Source organism: Chelonia mydas, chromosome 7, assembly GCF_015237465.2.
Source record: "Chelonia mydas isolate rCheMyd1 chromosome 7, rCheMyd1.pri.v2, whole genome shotgun sequence".
Lineage (NCBI taxonomy): Eukaryota > Metazoa > Chordata > Testudines > Cheloniidae > Chelonia > Chelonia mydas.
In genome coordinates, this window is record NC_057853.1 from 52,255,590 (window position 1) to 52,280,286 (window position 24,697).

Consider the following 24,697-nt stretch of genomic DNA (forward strand, 5'->3'; position numbering starts at 1 on the left):
ACTATTGATTTAAATATTTTTGGATGTTTTCTACATTTTCAAATATATTGATTTCAATTACAACGCAGAATACAAAGTGTACAGTGCTCACTTTATATTTATTTTTTATTACAAACATTTGCACTGTAAAAAAGAAACTTCAATTCACCTCATTGAAGTACTGTAGTGCAATCTCTATCACGAAAGTTGAACTTACAAATGTAGAATTATGTAAAAAAAATAACTGCACTTAACAATAAAACAATGTAAAACTTTAGAGCCTACAAGTCCACTCAGTCCTACTTCTTGTTCAGCCAATCACTCAGACAAACAAGCACTCAGTGTTGGGGGAGGACAGGGGAGGGAGGAAGTAAGCAATAACCTGCGCAGGAGGATGATGACAAAGCGGTCTTACTGCTGCTTCTGGAAGGGTGGTTTCTGGTACTGGTCTCAACAGGCTCACTTCCTTTTACTGAGCTGGGTGGGCTCCCTTCAGCTGAGCAAGCCCTTGCTTGCAAGGAAGGGTGGATTTTACCTGAGGGACTGCTCATACTGCAAGGGAGGAGAAACTGGTGCAGGGAAGCTGAGCTCGCCAGGCCATGTTCTCTATGGGGTACCCTTGGAGTGAGCAGCCAGCTAGGGGCAATGGGGCACGACGCAGGGGGGTTGGTCCTGAGAGTGAGGGGCGGGCCAGGAACAACCCCGGGCTGGCTAGGGTGATGATACGTCCCATTTTGGCCAGGACAGTCCCCTTTTTCAGCTCTGTCCTGGCCGTCCCTACTTCTTCCGCCAAAACTGGGTATTTGTCCCATCTGCAAGGCAGAGTAGAGAGAGGCAGCTGCTGTCTGGGGATCAGCTGAAGGTGGCAGAGCCCGCCAGCAGAAAATTGGAGAAACTTGCTGCTGGCAGCCAGTGCTGGCTTCAGAGCTGACCCCTGGATGGTGCAGAGCTGGGGGGAGTGGGGGCGGGAAATCAGCATCAGCTGGGGAAGGCACAGAGCTCAGGGGGGTTAGGGGGTCAGCCTCAGCCAGGGGAGGGGGGAAATCAGCCTCAGCTGGGGGAGGCATGGAGCTTTGGGTGGGCAAGCAGCACGGAGGAGGAGGGGGCAGACGGCACAAGTCTTGGGCAGAGGGGTCAGCCCCAGCCCTGGGTAGCACCGGGGGGAGGGGTCAGCCCCAGCCCCAGCCATGGGCGGCATGGGGCTTGGGGGTGGTGGGGTGCCGCTGAGCTCAGGATGGGGGTCAGTCCCAGCCTTGGGCAGCACAGGGGAAGGGGTCAGCACCAGCTGTGGATGGCACAGGGCTGGGAGGGGGAGACCCCAAAGTGGGCAGTGCAAAAATCAGGAGGCAGCCCCAGCTGCGGGTAGCACAGGGTGGTTGGGGGGTCAGGAGGCATGGGGAGGGTGGTTCCACCGAGCCCAGAAAAGGAGAGGGGGCGCTCCGGCGAGTCCCTGCCTGTCCTGTTTTTACTTTAAAAACGTAGGGATGAGAACTACCTTACTTTCTGAAGCCTCTTCTCTTCCCGCCCTCTGGTGACGGCTTATGTTACTGCGCTTGACCAAACAGGTTTCTCAGAGCATGTCATGCTGCCCTCTCACCCACAGGGTCTGCGATTAATGCGTGTTAAAAATATTAACATGCATTAATCGCAGGTGTTAACAGCAGTTAATTGACAGCCCTAATTCAAATAAATGGTAACAACTTCATTCCACTGAATAAATGGCACTAGAAAAGTTATATCTTACAGCATCATTAAAATAATGAAGCACGAGTGAAATAAAGTTGCCTGAATTTGCTCATGTAAGCAGTATACTATTAAATGCTTAACTCCACTTCACATAAAAAATGTTACGAACAGACAAAGGCAATGTTACCCAAAAGACCTTCCCCTTTATAAATTTATCTCAGTATTAACAACCTTGAATTCCACTCAATCCCCTCCTCCAGAAATGAATCCAGGTGTTTCTCAAGTGTTTAATATGCTCACTTCCTTTTGAGTGATATAGTTATGCTGGTATTCCCAATTTACTCTAATTTTCAGGTTGTTTCCTCTGCTCTTCTCAGCAATAAATATATGTTTATTGACTATACCCCTTACATGATGCTTAGAATTTATGTTGTTACACCTCGGTTTCTTCTGTTTTGCAAAGAGAATCAGTTTGTTTAATCCTTCCTCACAATTTAGATACTTCAGACTGGGTATCATTTTAGGTGCCCTATTCTGCATTCTATCCCAGACAATCAGCTCTTTCCCCAGGGGACAAACCTGAACAAATTATTTCAGGTACATTGACAGGGTACTAATATCATCTGGGTTTTTTACCATCATAGTCTCTTCTAATAACTTACTACAGAGTTTATTGTCCCTTTAAGGACTGTTGTGCCCACTTTCTGTTTGATCTCAAAATGAAAGAGTTCTGACTGAAGGTATTTCTTGCCAAAAATCTGAAGTTGGGTCCAAATTACATTTCTGAAGCTCCAATTCAAAACTGCTTAATTTGGTTTATTTATATCTGTGTTTGTACTTAAAGTAAATATTAATTTTACAAATATATCTGGATACACTACCTATTCTGATAAAAGAAGCTGCAGCCCAAATCACTTGAAACACATATACCCCACTAAAATAAAAACTACACAGTGGAAGCAGATTGAGCCTTGACTATGCAAACAGATGATTTTTCCAATCATCAACACAAGAGAACTTCGCTAATTAACATTAATTGATCATTACTGAATTTTGTGAACTAGCAAGTGAACAAAAACAATAGAAAAGCAAGGATTATACATCACAAAATATGCTTTGTTCATTTATTTTCTCAAATGTAGTTTAGCTGTAATTATTTATGACATTTCATACTATACTGATAAATATATGGTATTTTGTAAAAAAAATCTTTTCAATGTGAAACCTCACTACACCATTGGCTAATAAATATTTGGTTCTATTATAGTTGTTTTACTTCAGAACTTTTCCTTTTGTAGCTTGGAAACTGTTGTATTTATATTTAAAACCTTTAATAGGTTTTGTTTAAAAAGGTGCATACATAGTACAAGAGAAAAATCTAAATAAATTGGTGCATATTGATCAGTAAAAACTAAAATATTATATTAAAAAAAGTTAACAATTGGATTATTTTGAAACAGTGAAAGAAGAATGAAATAGCTAATGGATTGATTCAGTGTATCAAGGAATACCACAATAAAGCATTCTCACGTCAGTGAAAAAAACACTCCTTCCCCCACAAAAAAAACCCCTCTTTTGCATACTTTTCAAATATCCTGCTTTCTCCTCTAGTGGTAATATGTTGTATGTGTTATGTTAACAAAACATTTTTTTTCTAGTTAGTTTGATCCTCTCTCTGGTGTTTATAATGCAATATGAAGAAAAACTGGGAAATGAGGGAGAGGAAATTAGAGCACAGACAATTTTAAAAAAAACAAGAACAAAATATCTCACTAATCAACAAAAATACAAAAACTATAATGTATTCTTTTGGAATGCTCTGGATGGATTGAGGAACAGACACCATTAGTTATAGACAACATTCACAAAACAATAACATACATAAATAGAACATAGAAAGTTAATCTGTAGACATCATGAACCCATCAAAAAGTTTAAAAATGTGACATTTATATTTCAAAACTATTAAAGAAGAACTCTGATAAATTAATTGAAAGTTCAATAAAAGGTTTTAAAAAAACCTGATTGGAAATTTCTGAATTTTTCTTTATGAGTATCTAAATTTCAAAATGACAAAAGCAGCTACTCTTGGAAAATAGATTGTGTAAAAATGTGATTCTGTTCATATATTAAAATTGTTCAATACTGCTAGAAATCAGTGCCCAGATAGTGTTTGGTACTATACAAGTGCCCAAAGACAGAAAGTTGGAATGCATTCAAGTAATTTATGCTTAAGAGTGCTGCACGTGTGAAGTCCAGTTTCCAACCTGATATTTTAATTATCCACCACAATGAACATAAATTTGGACTTCATCCTTTTGATATATTTTGTAAGAGTTTCATAACATTTCTCCTATGCCTAGTTAATCTGTTATGGTCTTCTGAAAAGTTGATTCCATGTTTAAACAAAAAAAAAAAACAAAAACAAAAAAATATTCAATGAGCCAGATTACAGGTATATTTCGTGTAGCGTTCTTTTTATTTTCATGCAAAAATATATGCACACTTAACACCCTTTGATTTTGACTTACTTACAAGATTTAAATTCAATCCCTTTATTCTCAACTGATTTTATAACAATTACTGAATATTTTCAATTACATTAATCTCCAAAATGCACAGACAATGTGCAGCAGGAAATGCAGCAAGCCTCAAAAACAAGGTGCTACACCGTTGCTTCTACATCAAGAGACAGACAAGTAGCTGGGAGAGTGGTTTAATTTTAACACTTATACAGACATACAGCTATACCTAGAGAGAGACAGACAGATTTAAGAAAGCAGCTACATCTGCAGAGGAAGGAAACAGCATGTTACAAGGACAATTCAGGGAAGTCAATTATACATAGAACATTTGACAAACAACACAGAGAACAAACTTTGGCATTAATTCCCAGGGTACAAAACACAGCACACGTCAATCTGTCAATGAAGTGAAAAACAAAGCTCAGCAGCCTGCAGCTGTTTGTTAATACTAGCATCAAAGAAGTATTTGACATTTAAAAATTAAAACTAGTAACATCTGTAATAAAACTATTTAAATGAAAAGTTGACAAGTAAAAAATGAAGAATTACATTGCACTTTCTGTAATGTAATGCCCAAATGACTCTAGATTCCATTATCAGCTCTATACAGTCACCCCACAACTGAGACACTTGTGCCACCTGAAAGTTTTTAAATTAAGGAAGCTCAGACTGACAATACTGGTCTAACACTACTAAATATTTGCTTTTAGTTTTATACCCTGGTTAGGTATCCATTTCACATTGCCTGATTAACATATAACACTATGTTTATCTCAGCCGCTAAGACAAGAACTGAAAAGCATTAGAAATTCCCTGCATGCATTATGTGTAGTGTTAGCAAAAGAGTGAGATGTGGCCCAGTCCATCTGAGGCACAGCAAGTTGCATAACATCATTACCACTTTGTAGCGTCTGACGTCCTCCGGCCAACACTCCACTAGGTAACATTCCAGTGGGAGTCAAACCCTTGAGTGTCAGCACACTTTCACTCTCCTCCCTATAGTGGAAAAAAAGCAATGACAGTTTCTTTACTATAAAGCCACTTAAATAAGAATTTAAATAAAATAAGGAAAAATATATTTTGCTGTTTCTTCCATGTCACGATTTAACACAGCTCAAACTTCAAAGGATTAACAATGGGCAAACTTTCCAACCTGGAGAAGAAATGATCTGCTAGATACTAGTTTGCGGGTCTGTCTTTTCCTCTGTCTAGAACTGAATACATATGCAAAATAATTATTGGACAGACTGCTTGCCCCTTTTTTACATGCGTGGTCTTATTTGCTTTAATTAAACTATCCTTAAGAGTAACAGCTCATCAGTGTGATCAAGTGGCTCACAGTCTGGCCCAAAGATTCTGTAAGTCTTCGGGGGGAGGAAATCAAGTTTGAGCAATAATACCTATTTGAGCTGTGTTGTTTTTTGGGTAAAAGCACACTTTGGAGTAAATTTGATTATGCCCGAATCATAGGCAGCTACAGAAGTGTACTGTGTTAAAATCTGTAACAGAATAGTCCTGAGCTTCGTGACATTTTCCTAACCATCCCCAATTCCCTTTGTTATACAACTGTCATTTTGATATCTGTTCATAAGGTACGGACAGGCAGACATCTGTAATTAGGACACAGTAATTAGCTGTTTGATTAAAAAGAGAGACATGCTCTACTTTTTCTAGGTCTCAAAGATAACTTTCAAAATAAAAACATTTTCTCTCCAAATACCCCAAAACTAACAATCTTTTAAAACAACCTGTGAAGCCAGAATTTTAACTAAGCTACTGCTTATGGGTCTACATAAAGAACACTTCACATCCCATGGCCTGGATTAGATTTTTCTCTTCCAATATAACAGGGTTACTGGGGAGAGACAGAATGTGTAATTACCTCAGAACAGAGAAGACTCTTGCCATCTTGCCAATTGCACGTATTTTGTTTCTGATTATTTCTTTTCGTGCTGCAGCTGTACCTACTTTCAATGGAATAAAAGTAGGTCTCAAGCTCATGAAGAGAGGGCCACAATTCTATACAACATACTATTCTATTAATTGAGTACAACTTTGTAAATTCAACAACTCTCCTAAGAGAAGTCCAACACCCAAAACATTTAAGTGTGCGCTGATTATAAAAGGTTTCAGAGTAGCAGCCATGTTAGTCTGTATCCGCAAAAAGAAAAGGAGTACTTGTGGCACCTTAGAGCCTAACCAATTTATTTGAGCATGAGCTTTCATGAGCTACAGCTCACTTCATCAGATGCATTCGTGCTCACGAAAGTTTATGCTCAAATAAATTGGTTAGTCTCTAAGGTGCCACAAGTACTCCTTTTCTTTTTGCTGATTATAAACCTGGCCTTGCTCACCTTAAGAGGCCAGTAAAACCAATGCCTCACCCACAAAATCTAGTTATCAAAACTACTGATACTGTAGCTTTCACAACTATCACGTTTCATTCTCATGGCTTTTCGATTACTAAATTCTTCACTGACACCTGAATCAATTACAAGCCCTACCAGCACAACACAGCGGCAGCTGACATGTACAAGACACAAAAGGTCACCATTCTGGTACTGATTCTTTGGCAGACTGAACTAGTCAAGGGTAGACAGCCTTTCTGCATAGGCTTCCGAAACAACACACACACACACACACACACACACACACACAAAGAGAGAGAGAGACAGACAGACACATACACACAAAGAGTTCAGTGGCAGAGGTCTGCAGAGTCAGCTGGAATATGTGAGGATTCCTTTACCTCCCAATTCTAGGGACTATCTATTTTTGCTTGTAAATTTGCACCATTTGCAGGAATTACCATTACCAAAGGACTGGAATAAATGCTGCACGTTCCACAGAAGAGAGTGACAGATTGGTTGGGAAAGATATAAATGCAACCAAAAATTACCAAGGAGGCTTTGGAGTGGGAAAAGGAGGGCCATCACTGCCTCCTTTTGCTCCGCTACAGCGCAGGAGCTCCCTCCTCATCCCTACCATTTATTTTGGTTTAGTTTACTGTGGGCAGAAGGAAGGCCCCACAGCTAGTTTTTTCTTTCCCTTGTTGACCCTCAAATGGAGAGATCAACACCATTAAAGCCATGGTCACTTCCAAAGTCTCCTCTGAATATTCAATCATCTGGGGAAGAAATCATCCACACTGTGGTACATGGAGACGTAGCCATACGTTGCACTCAAGCAAGGCACGCCAAAAGGTGGAAGGTGAACTTGGAATGCTATATTATATATTCCACACCTTCCACAACCCAAGTGCAATACAATTATTAATCTGAAACATTTAGCAATATTATTATTCTCCAAGAGATCCACATAACTATTATAAATACCACATGAAACTGATGTGTTCGTTACTATTAAAAATATTTCCTGCTAATGACAGGTACAGACCTCAAATATTTTGTTGAACAAATGATCATATAATCTAATCAAAAATATTTCTGAACAAAAGCGTCTACAGATTGGGATTTGGGAAAATGTTTGTTAGCTACTATAGATTTAAGTTAATAGATCCATTTTCAACCATTATATCAACACCTCTGTAAAACTGCACAGCATACATATTACTTTTTTCCATGTAAAACTAGTCAGAAGACGCTAAACGTACCATACAAACAAGATTTTGGAACATTTTCTAAACATATTTCATGCACAATTTTGAAGTAAAATGTTCACACTAAAAATCATTATAAAGAACAATGCAAACTGAATGCTCCCTACACATGCAGGTCCAAAGATAAAATATTAGAGACAGATAAAAGAATGAAATTCAGTAAAAAAGAGGAATGGAAGAAAGGAGAAATTTTCATGCACAGAAAGACAAATGTCTTGGAATAGGACTTCTGATTACACGAATACAAATCTTTATAAATATTTTTAACACACTGATAATAAAACAAAAACTCTACATCTGTATATCAGTATATAAATGTGTTCTGTACTACTAATATTCATACTATGGATCTATGAAGTCATATTTCAAAACATTACTATTCTGTCTGATCTGTACCTTTTTTATTGCCATATGGGAGTTGTACTTCAGATAGAGAGTGCAGAAAAAAAAAAAGAAGTGAACGATGGAGAAAAAAAGTGAGTGAGACAAATTAAAAAAAACCCAAAGGTATTTTACCTGGCAGTGCTAATAAAGAATGAATTTGCAAAAGAAAAGTGAAGGAAATTAAAAATTGCCACACTTAAATTAGTTGAATAAAAAGTGGAAAATGTTGGATACATTTTACAATTCTGATAAACAAGGAAAATTTGTCAAGTATTCGGAGAATCTATTTATGGAGAGAAGATAGAATACATCCAGCAAAGAAACTGTTAAAGGAGAGGAGATAAAAAATACAAAAACAATCAAAATTAGGAAATAGTTCAACTACTGGACTGAAGAGGGAGCATAATAAATGCTGAGTGAGTCTCTGCTGGAGAAACTAAATGAAAGCCTGCCATTTTAGAGAATGAAATAATCACTTAAGCATGTGAGTATTCCACCCCCACCCCACCCCAAATGCAACAGGATTACTCATGTGAGTAACACTGCATGTTGAAGTGTTTGCAGGATCAGGACCTAGGGCTGTATTATTAATTTTCACGTTTCTGGCAACAACATAAATGCCAGGAAAGTTCAGGTAGCTCATACAGATAATCAAAACCTTCAAGACGTGAAAATACAGCTTTTATCTACTGTACAAATTTATTTGTTACTGTTTTTAATATAATAAGTAAGGATTAAATTCTGAAGCCCCAAAAACAGAGACAGTGTCAAGAAGGGTTTTTAGATAACAATTACTGTTTATCCAAGTGTAGTATCAAATCAACTCTATTCTTCAGGTAAAGTAAATTCTAGGAATTTTTGAAGATGTTTTGTTGAACAGTACAGTAAATAATATTATTTAACAAGACTATATTATATTACAAATATAAAATATATATATATATATATATATATATATATATATATATATATATATTACTATCTAAAGAAAAGAAAAAACCAAGACAATATAATTTTTTCCAACATATAATACAATTGGTCAAAGTCTCAACCACTACTATAGAAACGTTCCCCTGAAAATATAGTACTTGAGATATAAAGGTGACCTTACCGTCAAATTGATCTTCTCCCTCAGTCATTAATTCATCATCAGAGCAAATGCTCAGAACATTCACCAACATTTCTGTTACTGTGTTGAAAAGAATAATAATGAATTAACTGACTGTACATTGCTACATATATTAATTCATACGTGAGGTGTAACAAATTGTCTGCACTTATGGCTGACAAAATTTCCCACCCCAGTATGTATTTTTTTCAGCTGCTCAGCAATCTGCTCTCCCAGACAGACACACTTTTCCTAATGTGTATATTCATGGAATGTCACATAAAATATGATGCTAAGGTAACACCACTGTCCAAAGACAGAGTGCTGGAATAGCATCACAGACTTCCCTCTTTTCCCACACCCATGGTCCAGAATTAGTTCTTTTTAGAAAGGATCTCCTTTCATAAGTAATGATATTTCTACATTCAAGCAATCTTTAATCTGATGAAAAACCAATAAACTCTCAGCTGTAGTTTGTACAAAAGCTGATCAATTCGGACTAAATTTTGAGCAGTTAGCTAGTATCATTGAAATAAAAAGTGGTTCTAAATACAGCCTTTGGAGGATGAGATTTCCAGTCTCCCCGATTAACCACAACATGGTACAACAGGAGAAGGGATGAGAGAGAAAACCAGTAGGGGAAATGGAACCCAATATTTAAAAATATTATTTATGTTTGTGACATGGATAAATGCCAACATTATTTTTCAGTTGATAGAAATATTAATGGACACTACCAGCAAAAACACCTTGCCCTATTAAAAAGCATGATGGACCACCCCTTTCAAGTGCTTGAAAAGAGTCCTTAATGTAAAAAGCTGTGAATCTGCTACAATTACTCTTTTAGGAAGTTACCTTGTAATTCCATGCAAATGTATTAGATGACAAGAAAAAAAAAGAAAATTGTGAATCTTTCAAAGTATTTAGTGAAGGCACACAGAGGAGAAAAAAAGCATTAAGCAGATTTTCAAATAATCTTTAAAGTGTATGGGGAACTCTTCACATGAATTTGGAATACCCTATATTAATAAAATGACAAATCATTTTAGGGATCTCTCTAGTACTTATTACTGTATTAGCTAATGAAGCCAAGCTAAATCAAATCATTTCACATGGTGCTTCGCTGACTACTTAGCAAACAAAGGCTAATCTACATGGCACAATGCTAGCAGCAGCGCGTACGGTATGTGTAACTACATTCAGCAGCAAAAATCAGGCTGCACCCACACTGCAGTGTGTACCTACACGTTAGTAAAAGGTGCTAGGGCAGAAGGGAGGCAACAGGGAAAGGCTCAGCAGCGGGGAAAATCTACCAGAGCCTTTCCCCTCTGCTGGAATGTTTCTCTGCAGCAGGGAAAATCTCTGGCAGCTCTTTGCTCCCGAAGTCTTTCCCCACCACAGGGAACTGCTGGAACCTTTCCCTGCAGTAAGCAACAGCTCTGGTAGCTCACCACTCCAGGTGCCTTTCCCTGCACTGGGGAAAGGCTACTGCAGCAGCAGCAGGGAGCCTTTCCCCACTGCTGGAGTCTTACCCTGCAGTGGGGAAAGACCCTAGCAGAGAGGCACTACACTGCTAAAAATAGCAGTGTGAGGTGCAGCAAGGGCACACTGTTTGGGTGAACAGTGTACATGTCTGGGAACAGTCATACTCACAAGATTCAGGTATGTCCTTACTCTACTTGCCTAAGCAGTGCCTCACTGCCTAGACTGCTATTTATATCCATCTAGCTCTGCATATAATGTATGGACTCTACATTCCTTTAAAGGCAGTGTGCAGTGTAGACTAACCTAAAGAGAAATCCCCTTGCACAAATTCTACAACAACAAACTTAATTTTCTCAACCAAGACAATCTACCTTAATGAGCAACAAACAAAAACACAATCTTTACCCGAGTAATAGGTACTCTCATTAAAAGAATCTCAACAGTAAAGAAAGATCATTTGTCAAAAGTCAAACATGTTTGTATGCAGTGTTGTTGTAGCCATATCAGTCCCTAGATATTAGAGACAGAAAGTGGGTGAGGTAATGCCTTTTACTGGACCAACTTTTAATGGAGAGAGAGAGAGACAGACAGACACACACAAGCTTTCGAGCTACACAGAGTTCTTCTTCAGGTCTGCGTGCCTTTCCCAGAGCATTAAAGCTGAGTACAAGATCAAACAGATATGTGCTATTTATGCTAAACTATCAGTTCAATCTTGTACTTGGCTGTGACAGTCAGGAAATGCACTTAGACCTGAAGAAGACCTCTGTGTAGCTCGAAAGCTTGTCTCTCTCACCACCAGAAGTTGGTCCAATAAAAGATATTACCTCACCCACCTTGTCTCCCCAAACATATCTGTAAGCAGAATGGCTTGACAGTTTGCAAGAAATTTAAGATGAAAGTAATCGGCAATGAATTATTATTCTCCTGCACCTTACCTCCCAACTTTCTTGAGTCAGTGATTGGGGAAATTGAGAAATGCTCGTCATATGCCTCAAACTGTACTAGTGGTATAACTGAGAACACACATTATCAGGGTCAAAGATAGAGAGGTCCAGATGCCCAGTCAGTTTACTGGCAAACTGGCGTTATGCTGATTTACACAACAGAGGATCTGGCCCTGACATTTAGTGAGAGACTGGTCCAAAGTGTGACTGACAATTCACTAGAGTCTTAGTAATTATTTTTTCTTTAAATCTGTCACTTTATTGCCAGTTAAAAAAACAATAACACACACAACTTCACTACAACAAAGCTTTGAATCTGCACTATGAAAGAGTATGGGGACATAGCTTAATATATAAAAATGCACAAGTCTCATTTTTTAACTTTTGCCAATGCAAATACTGTAGTTTTAAAAGGAAACATGTTGTGGAAGTATAATGAAACACTTATATTTTGATACCAAGTAAAGCTGTAAATCCTTTTAAGAACTGAATAGTTTTACCAATTGCTCTACAAATATTCCCCTAATGCATAGTTATAAATATGTTTCACTGCTGTTTAAAAAAGTAAATTTTAGGCTCTGAATATATCCATTATATGTAAAATGTGAAATTACACACATAGTCAACCATTACTTCCACATAAATGTAGAAGGCAGCATAAAAGGAAAATAAGTAATATATTTCCTAAATAGAGTGCAATGTAATTGTACATCAACAAATACATATTAGAGAAATTACAACATTATTTACTGTTATTTGCAAAGTGCCTACAATGTGCTTGGCACTGTGTAAGATAAGATACATTATACTCTCATACAACAGAAGTCCTTTAAATCACAAGGACTCACAGTCCAGAATTTCCACATTTGTTCCTGTGGGACAACAGATATGTAAACTCCTCTAACAGATTTTAAAAGTAAATTTAAACAACGTTACACTACTTTAGGCATACTAAATATGCAAAATCCTCTGCTAATAATTTAAGGCAAGAGGCAGACTTAAAAACTGATGAAGAAAGTTTGATTTTCTGCATCAGGGTTTCCCATTATTATATTTTTAAAATATTCAGAGAGCCCAATGTTTACACATTTTATAAAAAGACATCCCCTGACCCAAAAATCCTCTACAATTCAACACAAAGATGTGCTACCACTCCTCATGTAATTTTTTTAAAGTTACCATATACCTCATTAAATTCTCATACACTTCTCTGTATATCCTTACATATCAATGGTGAGGTATGCATAAGTGAGTGCATGCATAGGGTAGGGTGAGAGAGACATTTTCTATGTATTATTTAGAAACCACACAAACACTTTGAAATATCAAGGTTGGGGAGAGTTTAGCTTTTTTTTAAAAAATACCATCAGTTACATTAAAACAAATGAGCAGCATGGCTCAAGTATAGCACAACTATTACAGCATCCTTCTCTACAAAGCTGTAACCCAAAATCTGACGTTCTTGCATGTTACCCCAGAATGTGACAGTACTGCAGCAGCCAGCTATTTTGTGTGTTCAGTTACTGCTAGCTGAAAATCAAACATCACATAGCTAGGAATAATTTTAGGCCCAGGAGCATAGCCGGGCAGCTGCATGTCTGCAGTTCTGCTAATCAAAATGGAAAGAACGTTTGGACAGCCAACCTTGGTTTCAGGTGCCTGACACAAATTTTATTGTTGTTATGACTAGAAATGCTTTGATAAGAAATGAGTAGGTTGCTGAAACTAGGAGAATTGGTGATCCATCAGGGCTTACTATGGTGATCCACTAGGAGTCGCTATGAGTTATGTGATTTAAATTAGTGTGACAAAGTTCCTCCTCTGCCTTGGTGGGTCCTGCACTTATTGGCGGATCTGCTTGCCTCAGAGATTCACGGCAGCCCTCAGTTTGGCCACTTTTGCTAGTGACTCAAACCTGCCGTTCACTCAGCTAACCTCATCACTGACCAGCATGGGGAAAAGGAAGGAGAACAATCCCCACAGTCTCCGCTGGTCCACCTAGTGGGTTGGGGGACAGGCCAGGGACCTTCCCCTCTGGTGGGACCCACAGTGCAGGTCAACTCCTCCTGTATCCAATAGAGAGTTGGGGGGCGGATGGGGGAAACCCGGGCCCGCCCTCTACTCCAGGTTCCAGCCCAGGGCCCTGTGGATCACAGCAGTCTACAGTGTTTTTTGTAACACCTGTGTGACAGCTACAACTCCCTGGGCTACTTCCCCATGGCCTCCTCCCAACACCTTCTGTATCCTCACCACAGGACCCTCCTCCTGATGCCAGATAGCGTTTGTACTCCTCAGTCCTCCAGCAGCACACCCTCTCTCTCTCAGCTTCTTGCACACCCCTCACTGACTGAAGTGAGGTCCTTTTTAAACCAGGTGCCCTGATTAGCCTGCCTTAATTGATTCTAGCAGCTTCTTAATTTGCTCCAGATATCCTAATTAGCCTGTCTGCCTTAACTGGTTCCAGCAAGTTCCTGATTGTTCTGGAATTGCCCATTACCTTACCCAGGGAAAAGGGACCTGCTTAACCTGGGGCTAATATATCTGCCTTCTATCACTCTCCTGTAGCCATCTGGCCCCAGCTGGGGTCCTGGCCCCCAGCACCACTCAGGGGTTCCGTCAGGGGCCCCCTGTAAATGTAAAATTTATTACTGGCACGCAAAACCTTAAATTAATGAAGACTTGGCACGCCACTTCTCAAAGGTTGCCAACCCCTGTGCTACAGCTTATGTGTGTGTGTGTGTATGCACTTGAGACCTAATAAAGAGCAGTTTTAGATAAAAGTACTCTTGTTTGTATCAATCATTTATCAGAACGGGAGCTGTGTCCCCACTTGATTTATTGCTTATACGGCCTGAAACAAATAAGATATCACTGCTCTGGGTTCTGAAAACCCTGGGTAACAAAGCCTGTGAGGAAGAACCCCAAAAGTGATCCTGATTCGGGTCTCCTGATTGAAGAATGGACAGCCCCAAAAGCAATATCAGCCAGCCAAAACCAAGTACACCGGACCCCCGCTAGAACACGGGATTTGGGATCCATGCGCAGTACCGCATTAACATGGGGACCACGTTATAGCGCGGACCACATTAAAATGAACTGCAATTAATTAAATTTGGGATCCATGGCCACGACCGCGTTATATGTAAATTCTCGCTATACAGACGGGTGTTCTAGCGAGGGTCCGGTGTACATGGCTTTTTAAATGTAATATATTTTTTAAAATGTATATTAAATGCTTCTTTAAACAGTTTTTTTTCTATATCAAGAATTCAGAATGGTCAACAGTAAAATGGAGATCATTTATATTTTGGCATTTTCTCAACTTTAATTATGGTCTAAAATGAAACTCAATTTTACAAGTACACAAAATTTATCCACATGAGTAGAAAGGCAATGGACCATACTGTCTTTGTTTTCTCACAAACACTATGATAATTTAAAATGGATTTTGCCATAAATTTCTTCCAATTGGCAAAGTCAGATTTAACCTTTGGTTAAAACGTCAAAGTGTGTGCATTTCTGAAAGCCAACAGAAAGAAAATACAAGGGCCTTTACTAACTTGCACTGTGGTTGCAGCAGTGAGCATATGCTGGCTGAACAAAAAAAAATCTGGTTTAATAGCAACCTTATCTAATTACCAGCCTCTCAAGTAAGCAAAATCAAGTAATTTCCCAAACACTGAAAGGTTAAAAATAATCCATATTTTCATGAGCAGCAGCCACCACTTAAGTGTCCTACAAACTATATAAATAAGAATTATACATTTATTGTACTTAATAATCAATTGTCCAAAAGGTCACTATATAAACTGACGATTCTTGACATTTAGATTTCATCACGTAATTACATATGAACAGAAAACTCTTTCCAACTCTTACTCTTTCTTTTATTTGAAATCCATAAAGTAATTTGCTACATATACTGAGCACATTAAAAAAAGTCTAAACCATCTGATTGCAATTTCCCTCAGAAGGTATTATTAACCCAAATCTAGAGTCCTGCGTTTATGCAACTGGTCTCAGGAGTACTTTTCAGATACATCTGAAGAGCTTTCTACAACCCCTTCACCAAGATACTATAGCATATATTGGTGGGACTTTAAATAGGACAACTTAATGTCCAACCATGACTGCTCTGATTTTTACTTAAACCTACCTGGAGCCCAATTGTCCTAAATTTAAAATTACCAGCTCTGGAGGGAGGGAGGGAGGGAGAACGGGGATATCTATTAAATTGTATTTTAGGAGAACAATGATATGTAAATTGCCCTTCATCAAAGGTAAATCTTCTGAGCATTATAGAATGTTAAAAGAACATCCATCATAACTAGACAATATTTAAGAATTCTACACCATTAAGATTAGGAAAGTAAATTATTCTGTAGAGTGGAAACAGTTTATTGAAATTGTGTGTTGATTCAGAGAGATACTTCAGAAGGAAGGCGGTTTTCATTAAACTATGCAGACAAGTGCCTTAACCTCTTGTAAACGTTTCCATTCCCTCCTCTGCTCCATCAGACAAAAATCAAGCCACCTCAGCCAAAAGCAGGGGGAGCAGAGAACCAACAGCTGTAGACTACCTCATGTCCCAGATCACCATCCTTCATGGACATGTTACAGCACTTTCACATGGGGACTTACAAAACCTTGCAAAAGGTCTTTTGGGACAAGCGTTCACAATTCTGCACCCTACTTAGACAAACAAAGGAGTAGGTGGCAATGATGAACATAGTTCCTTGAGAGAAATCATACACTTAATTTCTCTCAGGTAAATATAAACCTGCAACACCCATACAAAACACAAAGACTTTATGAGTTTGCTTGTACAGCATAGTTCTCTACCTTTTTCTCCAACAAATGGCAATGACCACGTAAAGACATCCATAAAATTTGGTAACCAATAAGGATGTGGAGAACAATTGAACTGTCGAATATTCATCACATTATTTTCATATTTTAACACAGCAGCTGCAAAACAACATTTAGAAATTAAGGCAAGAATTTTTTTCCTTAACACTAAGTATAATAAAAACAAAATCATCAGGAAGATTCGATTATCTTTTCCCATATGTATGGTTATATTACACCTTATGTAAAAATATATGCAAGAGACACTCTATGATCCTTTACTCATGATTACAATGGAACATATTTCTAACAGAGAACTTTGTTATATGAAAAATCACTTTATGTTGCAATTTAGAAGAGGTACATTTTAAGGAGAATACGAAATTCCACTGATACTTAACTTAATAATGGACACAAAGGAAAAACTACTAAAAGTGCCATTTCAGGTACTGTCACAAACAAACATTCAACTCAAAAACAACAGTATAACTGGCTTCAGATTTTTTATTATTCCACATTTTAAATCAACTGATTACTGGCTACACATTCACAATCAAATTTCAGTTTCTTTTCATCACCTTCAAAGCTCTGCCTACCTCTGTACCCTCCTTACTTACAATGCCTTGTCAAGCCTCAGGCTGCCCTCCACCTGCCTCCAACTTTGTCCCACTGTTTTACAGCTTCTCTTACAATTATTTCCATGCCTCCTTCCACACAGTATGGTACTACATCCCATAGCTTATCTGCATGGTCCCTGCCCTGTCCACATTTGAAAGCTTACTTTTACAGTGTGGCTTGCCACGAATTGAGCTGACTAGTATATAAATTGCCTACTACTGGTTCCTCTGCCTCTAACCTCTATTTCTCAGCTTGTATTTACAATGTGAACTCCTGAGAGCACAGAGCATCCCAGCCAGTTTGGAAAGCACTCAGTGGGTGTAACAATCTGTATGAGAGGGTTACTCACTTTGTGCAGTAAATGAGGTTCTTTGAGATGTGTCCCCCTGTGGGTGCTTCACTTCAAGTATTAGAGATTTACAGTGGCAGTATCTGTACAGGTCATGCGTGCACAGCAGATGTCTCACGGTGCCGTTGCTGCCTCATCTAGCGTGCGCGCAGCCCGATCCCTCCAGTTCCTTCTCTACTGTGAAGTCCTTACTGCCAACTCCAAAGTAGAGGGGACGAGGGTGGGCAGTGGAGCAGCCACAGGGGAACACATCTCGAAGAAACTCAGTTACTGCACAAGGTGAGTAACCCTCTCTTCTTTTTTGAGAGATGTCCCTGTGGGTGCTCCACTTCAGGTGACTGTAGAGCAATGTCCCTCAGAGGTTAGGAAGGACTTTAGGTTCGCTTGTATTGTAGAGGCAAGTACAGTTAGGCCAGTTATGGCATCAGGCCTCAAATGATTGCATAATGATCAGTAAACATATGGACAGAGGCTCAGGTAGTTGCTCTACATGTGTCTCTTACAGGTACATTGTTTAGAAATGCTATTGAGGTCAATACAGAGCATGTGGAATGGGATCTGATGTTCTCAGGAGGTTCTGTATTGTGTGTTTGGGTAACATTGTTGAATACAGGTGGAGATCCATTTAGATAGTCTGAGTGGATATAGCACTGCCTTTTGAACGTTCGGTCATGGACACAGTCTCAGGGACTTTCAGAAAGGCTTGGTTCTATCTAACTAGAACATGAACACATGTCTAACACCTAATATATGCACAATGGTTTCATTTGGATTCCCGTGTGGTTTATGGTAAAACATGGGAAGGTGAATTGGTTGGTTTATATGAAAGGGTGATGATATTTTCAGTAGGAACTTTGGGTGGGGTCGTAACGTGACCTTGTCCTTTACAAATATTGTGTAGGGAGGATCAGTCAAAAGGGCCCCTATCTCACTTATTCGTCTGGCATAAGCAATAGGTGACTAAAGGTTCAAATGGCGGTCTGGTGATGGATTTCAATACCAGGTTTAGATCCCATGCCAGAGTGGGTTGGCGAACCTCTGGGTAAATGTTCTGTAGAGTGGTGAGGAAGGGTTTAGTAATTGGATGCACGAATATCAAGGTCCCTTTGATCCCATGACTGAATGCTGTAATGGCTGCGAGATTCACTTTGATCGAGTTTGTTGCAAGACCCGAACGTTTTAACTCCAATGTGTAGTCCAGCACTAGTGGTGCTGTAGTGGCAGTCAACTGTTTTTCTTGACACCATGAGGAGAATCTTTTCCATTTCTGAGGGTAAGTTTTATGCATGGTTGATTTCCTGTTGTTTAGTAATACGTGTTTGACTTGTTCCAAACAGGCTAACTCACCATAATGGAACCATGCAGAAGCCACGCTTTCAGGTAGAAGTTTCTCCAGATTTGGGTGAAGAGTGCAACTATTGTTCCATGACAGAAGGTCCGTCCGAAGAGGGAGAACTCGTGGGGCGCATATCGCCATGTGTATCGGGTAATGATAAGAACATGGCCTGTCTGGCCCACATTAGGACTATCCGGATGACCTTAGCCTTTTCTATTCGTATCTTGCGTATTACTTGTGGGATCGAAGGGATCACTGGGAATGCGTACATGAGTGTTGCATCCTATGGGATGAGGAAGGCATCCCCCCGTGATCGGGATCCCATCTCTGCTCTCGAGCAAAATAGTGGGCATTTGTGGTTTGTTGGGGATACGAACAAGTCGAAGGGGGGAGATCCCCATCGTTGGAATATGGATTGGAGGACTACATCTTCATTTCCCATTCGTGTTCCCAAGAAAAGTGTCTGCTTAACCTGTCTGCTGTCGAATTCTGGCAGCGGGGAAGGTAGGAGGTTAAGATGTTTATTATGTGGTGAATGCACCAGTTCCACAGTTTCATGGCTTCGGTGCATAGTGAATGTGATCGGGCTCCTCCTTGGCGACTGATGTAAAACATGCAGGTAATGTTGTCGGTCATTATGCGAATTGATTTGTTCTTTATCAGTGACAGGAAATGTTTGCAGGCATTGTGTACCACGCGCAGCTCAAGCAGACTGATGTATAAGTGGGTCTTCTCGTCAGACCATTTGCTTTGAACCGTGTGTTGGTTCACGTGGGAGCCCCACCTATCAGGGATGTATCTGTCATGATTATCATCAGGGGAGGGTCCTACAGGAAGGGGATGCCCATGCATACATTTTCTGGTCTTGTCCACCAGTGTAGAGAGTCCAAGACTTTTGGCGGAACTGTTAGTCGTTTGTGGAGGCTGTGCTTGCTGGGTACATATCAGCCCTATAGGCAGTGTATACACATACATAAATACATACATACATATACACACACACACACACACACACACACAGCGTATAGAGCTCAATCAGCCCTATAGGCAGTGTATATATAGTCTTGTATGTCCTACCACAACTGTTGTGGCTGCCATGTGATCTACTAGTTGTAGTCCTATTCATGCAGGTTTTTGGGGGCTGCTGCTGATTACCAATATAAGGTTTGTTGTTGTGAATCTGCTCAGAAGCAAAGATGCTTTGGCCTCTATGGTGCCAAGGTGTGCCCCCAATGAAGACCAGTTGTTGTACAAGAATTAAGGTTGATTTTTGTTCATTTATCCGCAACCCTAGATTCCTGAAGAATGCAACTGTCTTCTAGACCATTTATATTGCTTCTTGTTGAGTCGAGCTCTTGAGGAGACAATCATTTAAGTATAGGAAAATCATTATCCCTCGTTTGTGTAAATGTGCTGCCACTACCACAAGGGTTTTGGAGAAAACTCTTGGTGTGGTGGACAGGCCGAACAGTAGTATTCTGTATTGGAAGTGATAGTTTCCCACTGTGAATCACAGGAAACTTCTGTGAGCGGGATGTATGGTAATATGAAAATATGCATCTTGAAGATCAAGGGCTGAAAACCAGTCCCCATTTTGCAGCACTGGTAGTAGCATGCCCAATGTGACCATCTTGAATTTTTGGGTTCGTACAAACTTGAGTTTTCTGAGGTCTAAGATGGGCCTCCATCCCCCCATTCTTCTTCTGGGTCAAGAAGTAGTGGAAGCAAAATCCCTTCCCTCTGTGTTGTGAGGGACCTGTTCTACGGCACCTAACTGCAGAAGATGATCTACTTCTTGTCATAGCAGGTGCTCGTGAGAAGGGTCCCTGACGGAGGGGGCGGGGAGTAAGGTAGGTGGGTGGGAAGTAAAGGGAATGGTATAGCCGTCATCGGCACTGATAATTTTTGTGATCCTTTGACTGGTGTGGGTGGTGCCGTTTTGGGTTTTCCCATCGGCGCTGACCGCACCGTTGGTGCCGGAAGTGGAGGCATGGTTCCTGGGGAAGTCTCGGCACAGTGTCCCTCACCAGTGAGGTTGGAGCCATGGAGGAGACGTGTCTATTTTAGGCCTCAACTTGGTCTCTTTGTGGTGGGGCTTGGCAGAGGTCCTAGTGTGGACGGTGCCAGAGGTGCCCGAAGCATCAAAGATGCTCACCCATGCAGTTGTCAGCATCAGAGTAGCGACCTGGCAGGAGACTGCCCTTTTTTCTGTGGTGCTCTCTGCGGTGAAGTTGGTGTTCTCTTCCTCAATCTTTTAGAGGATGGCATGTCCTCTTTTGCTGAAGTGGGGGTGCCTGGAGAGGATGAGGTCCATTCTTCTGTCTCCATTTGGATAGATTTCACCATTAAGATAATTTTCAAGCGGAGATTCCGGCTGTGCCTGGCTCTCGCTTTTAAATTACTACAGTGGGTGCACTTTTGTGGGATGTGCACCTCACCAAGACACCGGACAGATAACAAGTGTCCATCAGAAACTGGCATTGTTTCACGACATAAGCCGCATCTTTTGAAGCCTGGGGAGCCAGACATCGTTCAACAGTTGAATGTTCCCCACTGTGAGGAAACTATGGGGAAGGGGAAACTTAAAAAAAAAAATAGTTTTTCTCCTTAACTTCTAGCTATCTAAGTGAAACTAACTACTACTAAAATCTTGCTGTCTAACTATCTAAATTATACTATTTATACGTTTTTTGTGAAGAACTGTGAACACTGCCACAGAGCTCCATCTCAGGCTGAGGACGGTTGACAAGGAACTGAAGGGATCGGGTCGTGCGCATGCTAGATGAGATGCACGGCACTGCAAGACATCTACTGCATAAGTTGGGACACTGCTATCTTAAATCTCTGATTGATGGTTCCAGGATGCACCGACACCACAAAGACATCACCCGAAGAACCACTCTATGTTCACCATTTTTACAAAACTATAATGGATTTTATACAAAGTATGCCTTATGAAGTATCATTTGAAAATTCAATTTGCTGATCATTATTGTCCTGGTAAAATGTGTGGGGCAACATTGTACACAAAGTTATAAGATGCTACTGAGACATATTCCAAGTTTAAAAAGCAGGTACAAACCAGTTCCTCAAAAACAAAAAGCAAACTGATGCCTCAGCCAGGTGTCCACAAGATCAAATGGACTATCACCTGGTTAAGCAGCCATTCTTTGGCAGGAAAAAGGGTAAGAGCGAGAAATTTACAAGGTGGCAAAGAAACAGTTGGAAGTTCCCCTCCCACAGACTGCCTCCTGAATCCCAGCCGGAGATGATTTTCAAAGAGGAAGAAAAGATAAAATGGGGAACAGATGCCCCAAATCATCTCTCCATTTCTACTCACGGCATCAACAACACTTGAAGAATAAAGGAAGCATCATCGGACTTGGGAGGGATCCTGGCTGAAAGATTCAACCAGTAAAACTGGTAGAACATATAGTGAGAGAGACCCTTATGCTTTGAATTCACTTAGCCTGTTAAGTTAGGTATCAGTTGCGTTTTACCTTTTATTTACTTGTAACCAATTATGACTTTTATGCCTCATTATTTGTAGTCACTTAAAACCTATCTTTCTGTTGTTAATAAACTTGTTTTATTGTTTTATTTAAACCAGCGTGTGTTTGGATTGAAGTGTTTGGGAAACTTCATTTGGGATAACAACATTTGTGCATATCATTTTCTATTAATGAAATGACAGACTTTATATGACCTTGTATTGTCCAGGAGGGGCTGGGCAGTACAAGACGCATATTTCTGGGGAAAAATCTGGGACTGGGAGTTTGCTGGTGTTGCCCTATAGCGTAATTCATGAGTGGCTGGCTATAGCATTCATATAATATAGCAGATTTACATGCTGGAGGGTGGATGTAGGCAGAGCAGGAATGGCTGCTCTCACAGCAAAGCAGTGTAAAAGACATCCCAGGTTGGAGAATTGTGGGGACGGAGCTGTCTGTCAGTCCATATTGCACCCTGAGTAATGTCACAGTGGCTTCTTCTAAAAATGAAAAGCACACTTGGTTTTATCATTTCTGGATATCATCATTATGAGAGATCACCACAGTTTATTTTACACCTTCTCATTTATTTTACACAGTTTATTTTACACTTTACAATTATGCCCATATGTGTTTTACATATTGTATTAGTTTGACTCAAAAGGCTTGGGGGCTTGGATTTTTGTCGTTCTACCTAGGGAATAGCGTTGATTTTGTATAGTGTTACTGTTAGACTATTTTTTTGGAAAGAAGTTTTAATTTAATATAATCTCCTTAGCACTAAATTCTTACCTTTATTATTGTAGACATCCAAGTAATTAGGTGCCGAAAAAATTGTTATTAATGATGGGAACCCTGTAGTCTGGCTTTTTCTGTACATTCTATAGCTGTAAAACAAACAGCTTAATTTGCATCATAAAGCAGTAAGTGATTATTTTGTATTGTTGAATAATTTCTGTAAGGACATAAAACACTTACCCTGCATCTTGTGCTTCATGAGCTCTAATTATCGACAACAAATTATTATTTTGCAAAAATTCACAAACTGCTGGATAGCTGTGAAATGAAAATAACTATGAGTAAAATCTTTTTTTTTTTCCAGTAAAGTGTAACTTAGTACTAAAATGTCAATGAAATCCTAGATTTCTTTTTACCTATAAAAATAGGAGCATCCCCTGACTGTATTATGACTGAAGTGTTCCTGTGATTTTTCATTTCCAAAATCTTCTGAGGGATCTGACCACAATAAGTCACACATCGGTCCAAATGCAGGAGGCTCTTTGAATCTATCTAGCTGTTTAAAAAACAAACACAAAGTTGATTTAAATATTATATTAGGTCAGTTTTGCTTCTTACCTGTAGAGTATACACATCCACCAATGCCAAAGCATTACAAAGTAAATGCCACCCACCACATGAGAGAGGTAGGCTCTGTAGAAACATGTTTCCTCTTCTGTGTAAGGCAGATGCATGCCAAAAAATAAGAGGATGACTTGAACATACAACAACTGAGAACAATGAAGATAATTAATTATCAAAAAAGAGGTGAGGGATCCTCCAGACTGATGGATGTGTATGTTGTGAGAAAGTAAATTTACAGAGAAGGAACAAAATTGTCCTTTTCTCAGGCACACTTCATCTACCAATCTGAAGACACCACTGGGAATTAGTAAGCAGCAACAGCACAGAAAAAGTGGAATAAAAGGGAACCAAGAACTACCAGCCAACACGACCAGACAACCAAATGCAGCATCCAAAGAAACATATCCACATTGGACTGTTTAATCAAAGAATGAAGACATGACAACCTAGGGTCTCTGCAGATATTTTTTCATACAAAGCTTTATACTCTCTGCCATAACATTGCTGTGGACCTTGTGGAATGGCCCTTGACCACTTTTGGAGAAGGCTTCTTACCTTTTCTTTAAGAGGCTTCAGAGATGTCCTTTCTGACCCATTTGGAAACACTTACTTTAGTGGCTCTGTTACATTTCCAGTGACCATATTGAAAAGTTACAAGACTAACTGTATTAGCTATCAGGAAGAGAAGGCTATTATCCCCTGCGAACCAGACACTAAAGGAGGATGGATGCACAACACAATGAAACAATGGTTACATATGAGACTAAGATTTAGTCATGGGCATTTTTAATAAAAAAGTTATGGATAGCTCACAGGCAATAAACAAAAATTCACAGCCCTGTGACTTGTCCATGACTCGTACTATACACTCCTGACTAAATCTTTGGTGTTCTGGGAGGTTCCAGGGGGTGCAGCTGGCTGCTCTGGAAGAGGGCCTCTGGGACGCCCGCTGGGGCTGGG

The 24,697-nt window shown here is 39.8% G+C and overlaps 1 protein-coding gene and 1 long non-coding RNA gene across 27 annotated transcripts in view; one reads left to right on the forward strand and one right to left on the reverse strand.

Annotated features, from left to right (window-relative positions):
- The window catches only part of PPP3CB (protein phosphatase 3 catalytic subunit beta), an 80,257-nt gene that overhangs the window by 24,635 nt on the left and 30,925 nt on the right, over positions 1-24,697 (reverse strand). For 13 of the 26 annotated variants that reach the window (XR_006292308.1, XR_005226098.2, XR_006292307.1 and 10 more), the window contains exons 6-12: positions 23,530-23,669; positions 23,354-23,431; positions 23,168-23,262; positions 16,576-16,701; positions 9,305-9,382; positions 6,073-6,157; positions 5,089-5,186 (exon numbers count right to left, since the gene is read on the reverse strand). Coding sequence is in view for 16 of the 26 variants with exons in the window: in XM_037903880.2 (XP_037759808.1) it covers positions 5,089-5,186; positions 6,073-6,157; positions 9,305-9,382; positions 16,576-16,701; positions 23,168-23,262; positions 23,354-23,431; positions 23,530-23,669 (700 nt within the window). In the remaining 10 variants the exon portion in view is untranslated. The remainder of the gene's footprint in view (positions 1-5,088; positions 5,187-6,072; positions 6,158-9,304; positions 9,383-16,575; positions 16,702-23,167; positions 23,263-23,353; positions 23,432-23,529; positions 23,670-24,697) is intronic. The other 13 variants (XR_006292309.1, XR_006292313.1, XR_006292312.1 and 10 more) reach the window with 3 other exon arrangements.
- LOC119566775 lies at positions 16,710-22,490 on the forward strand. The gene is made up of 2 exons (XR_005226100.2): positions 16,710-19,034; positions 21,583-22,490. It is a non-coding gene; the product is annotated as an uncharacterized LOC119566775 (long non-coding RNA).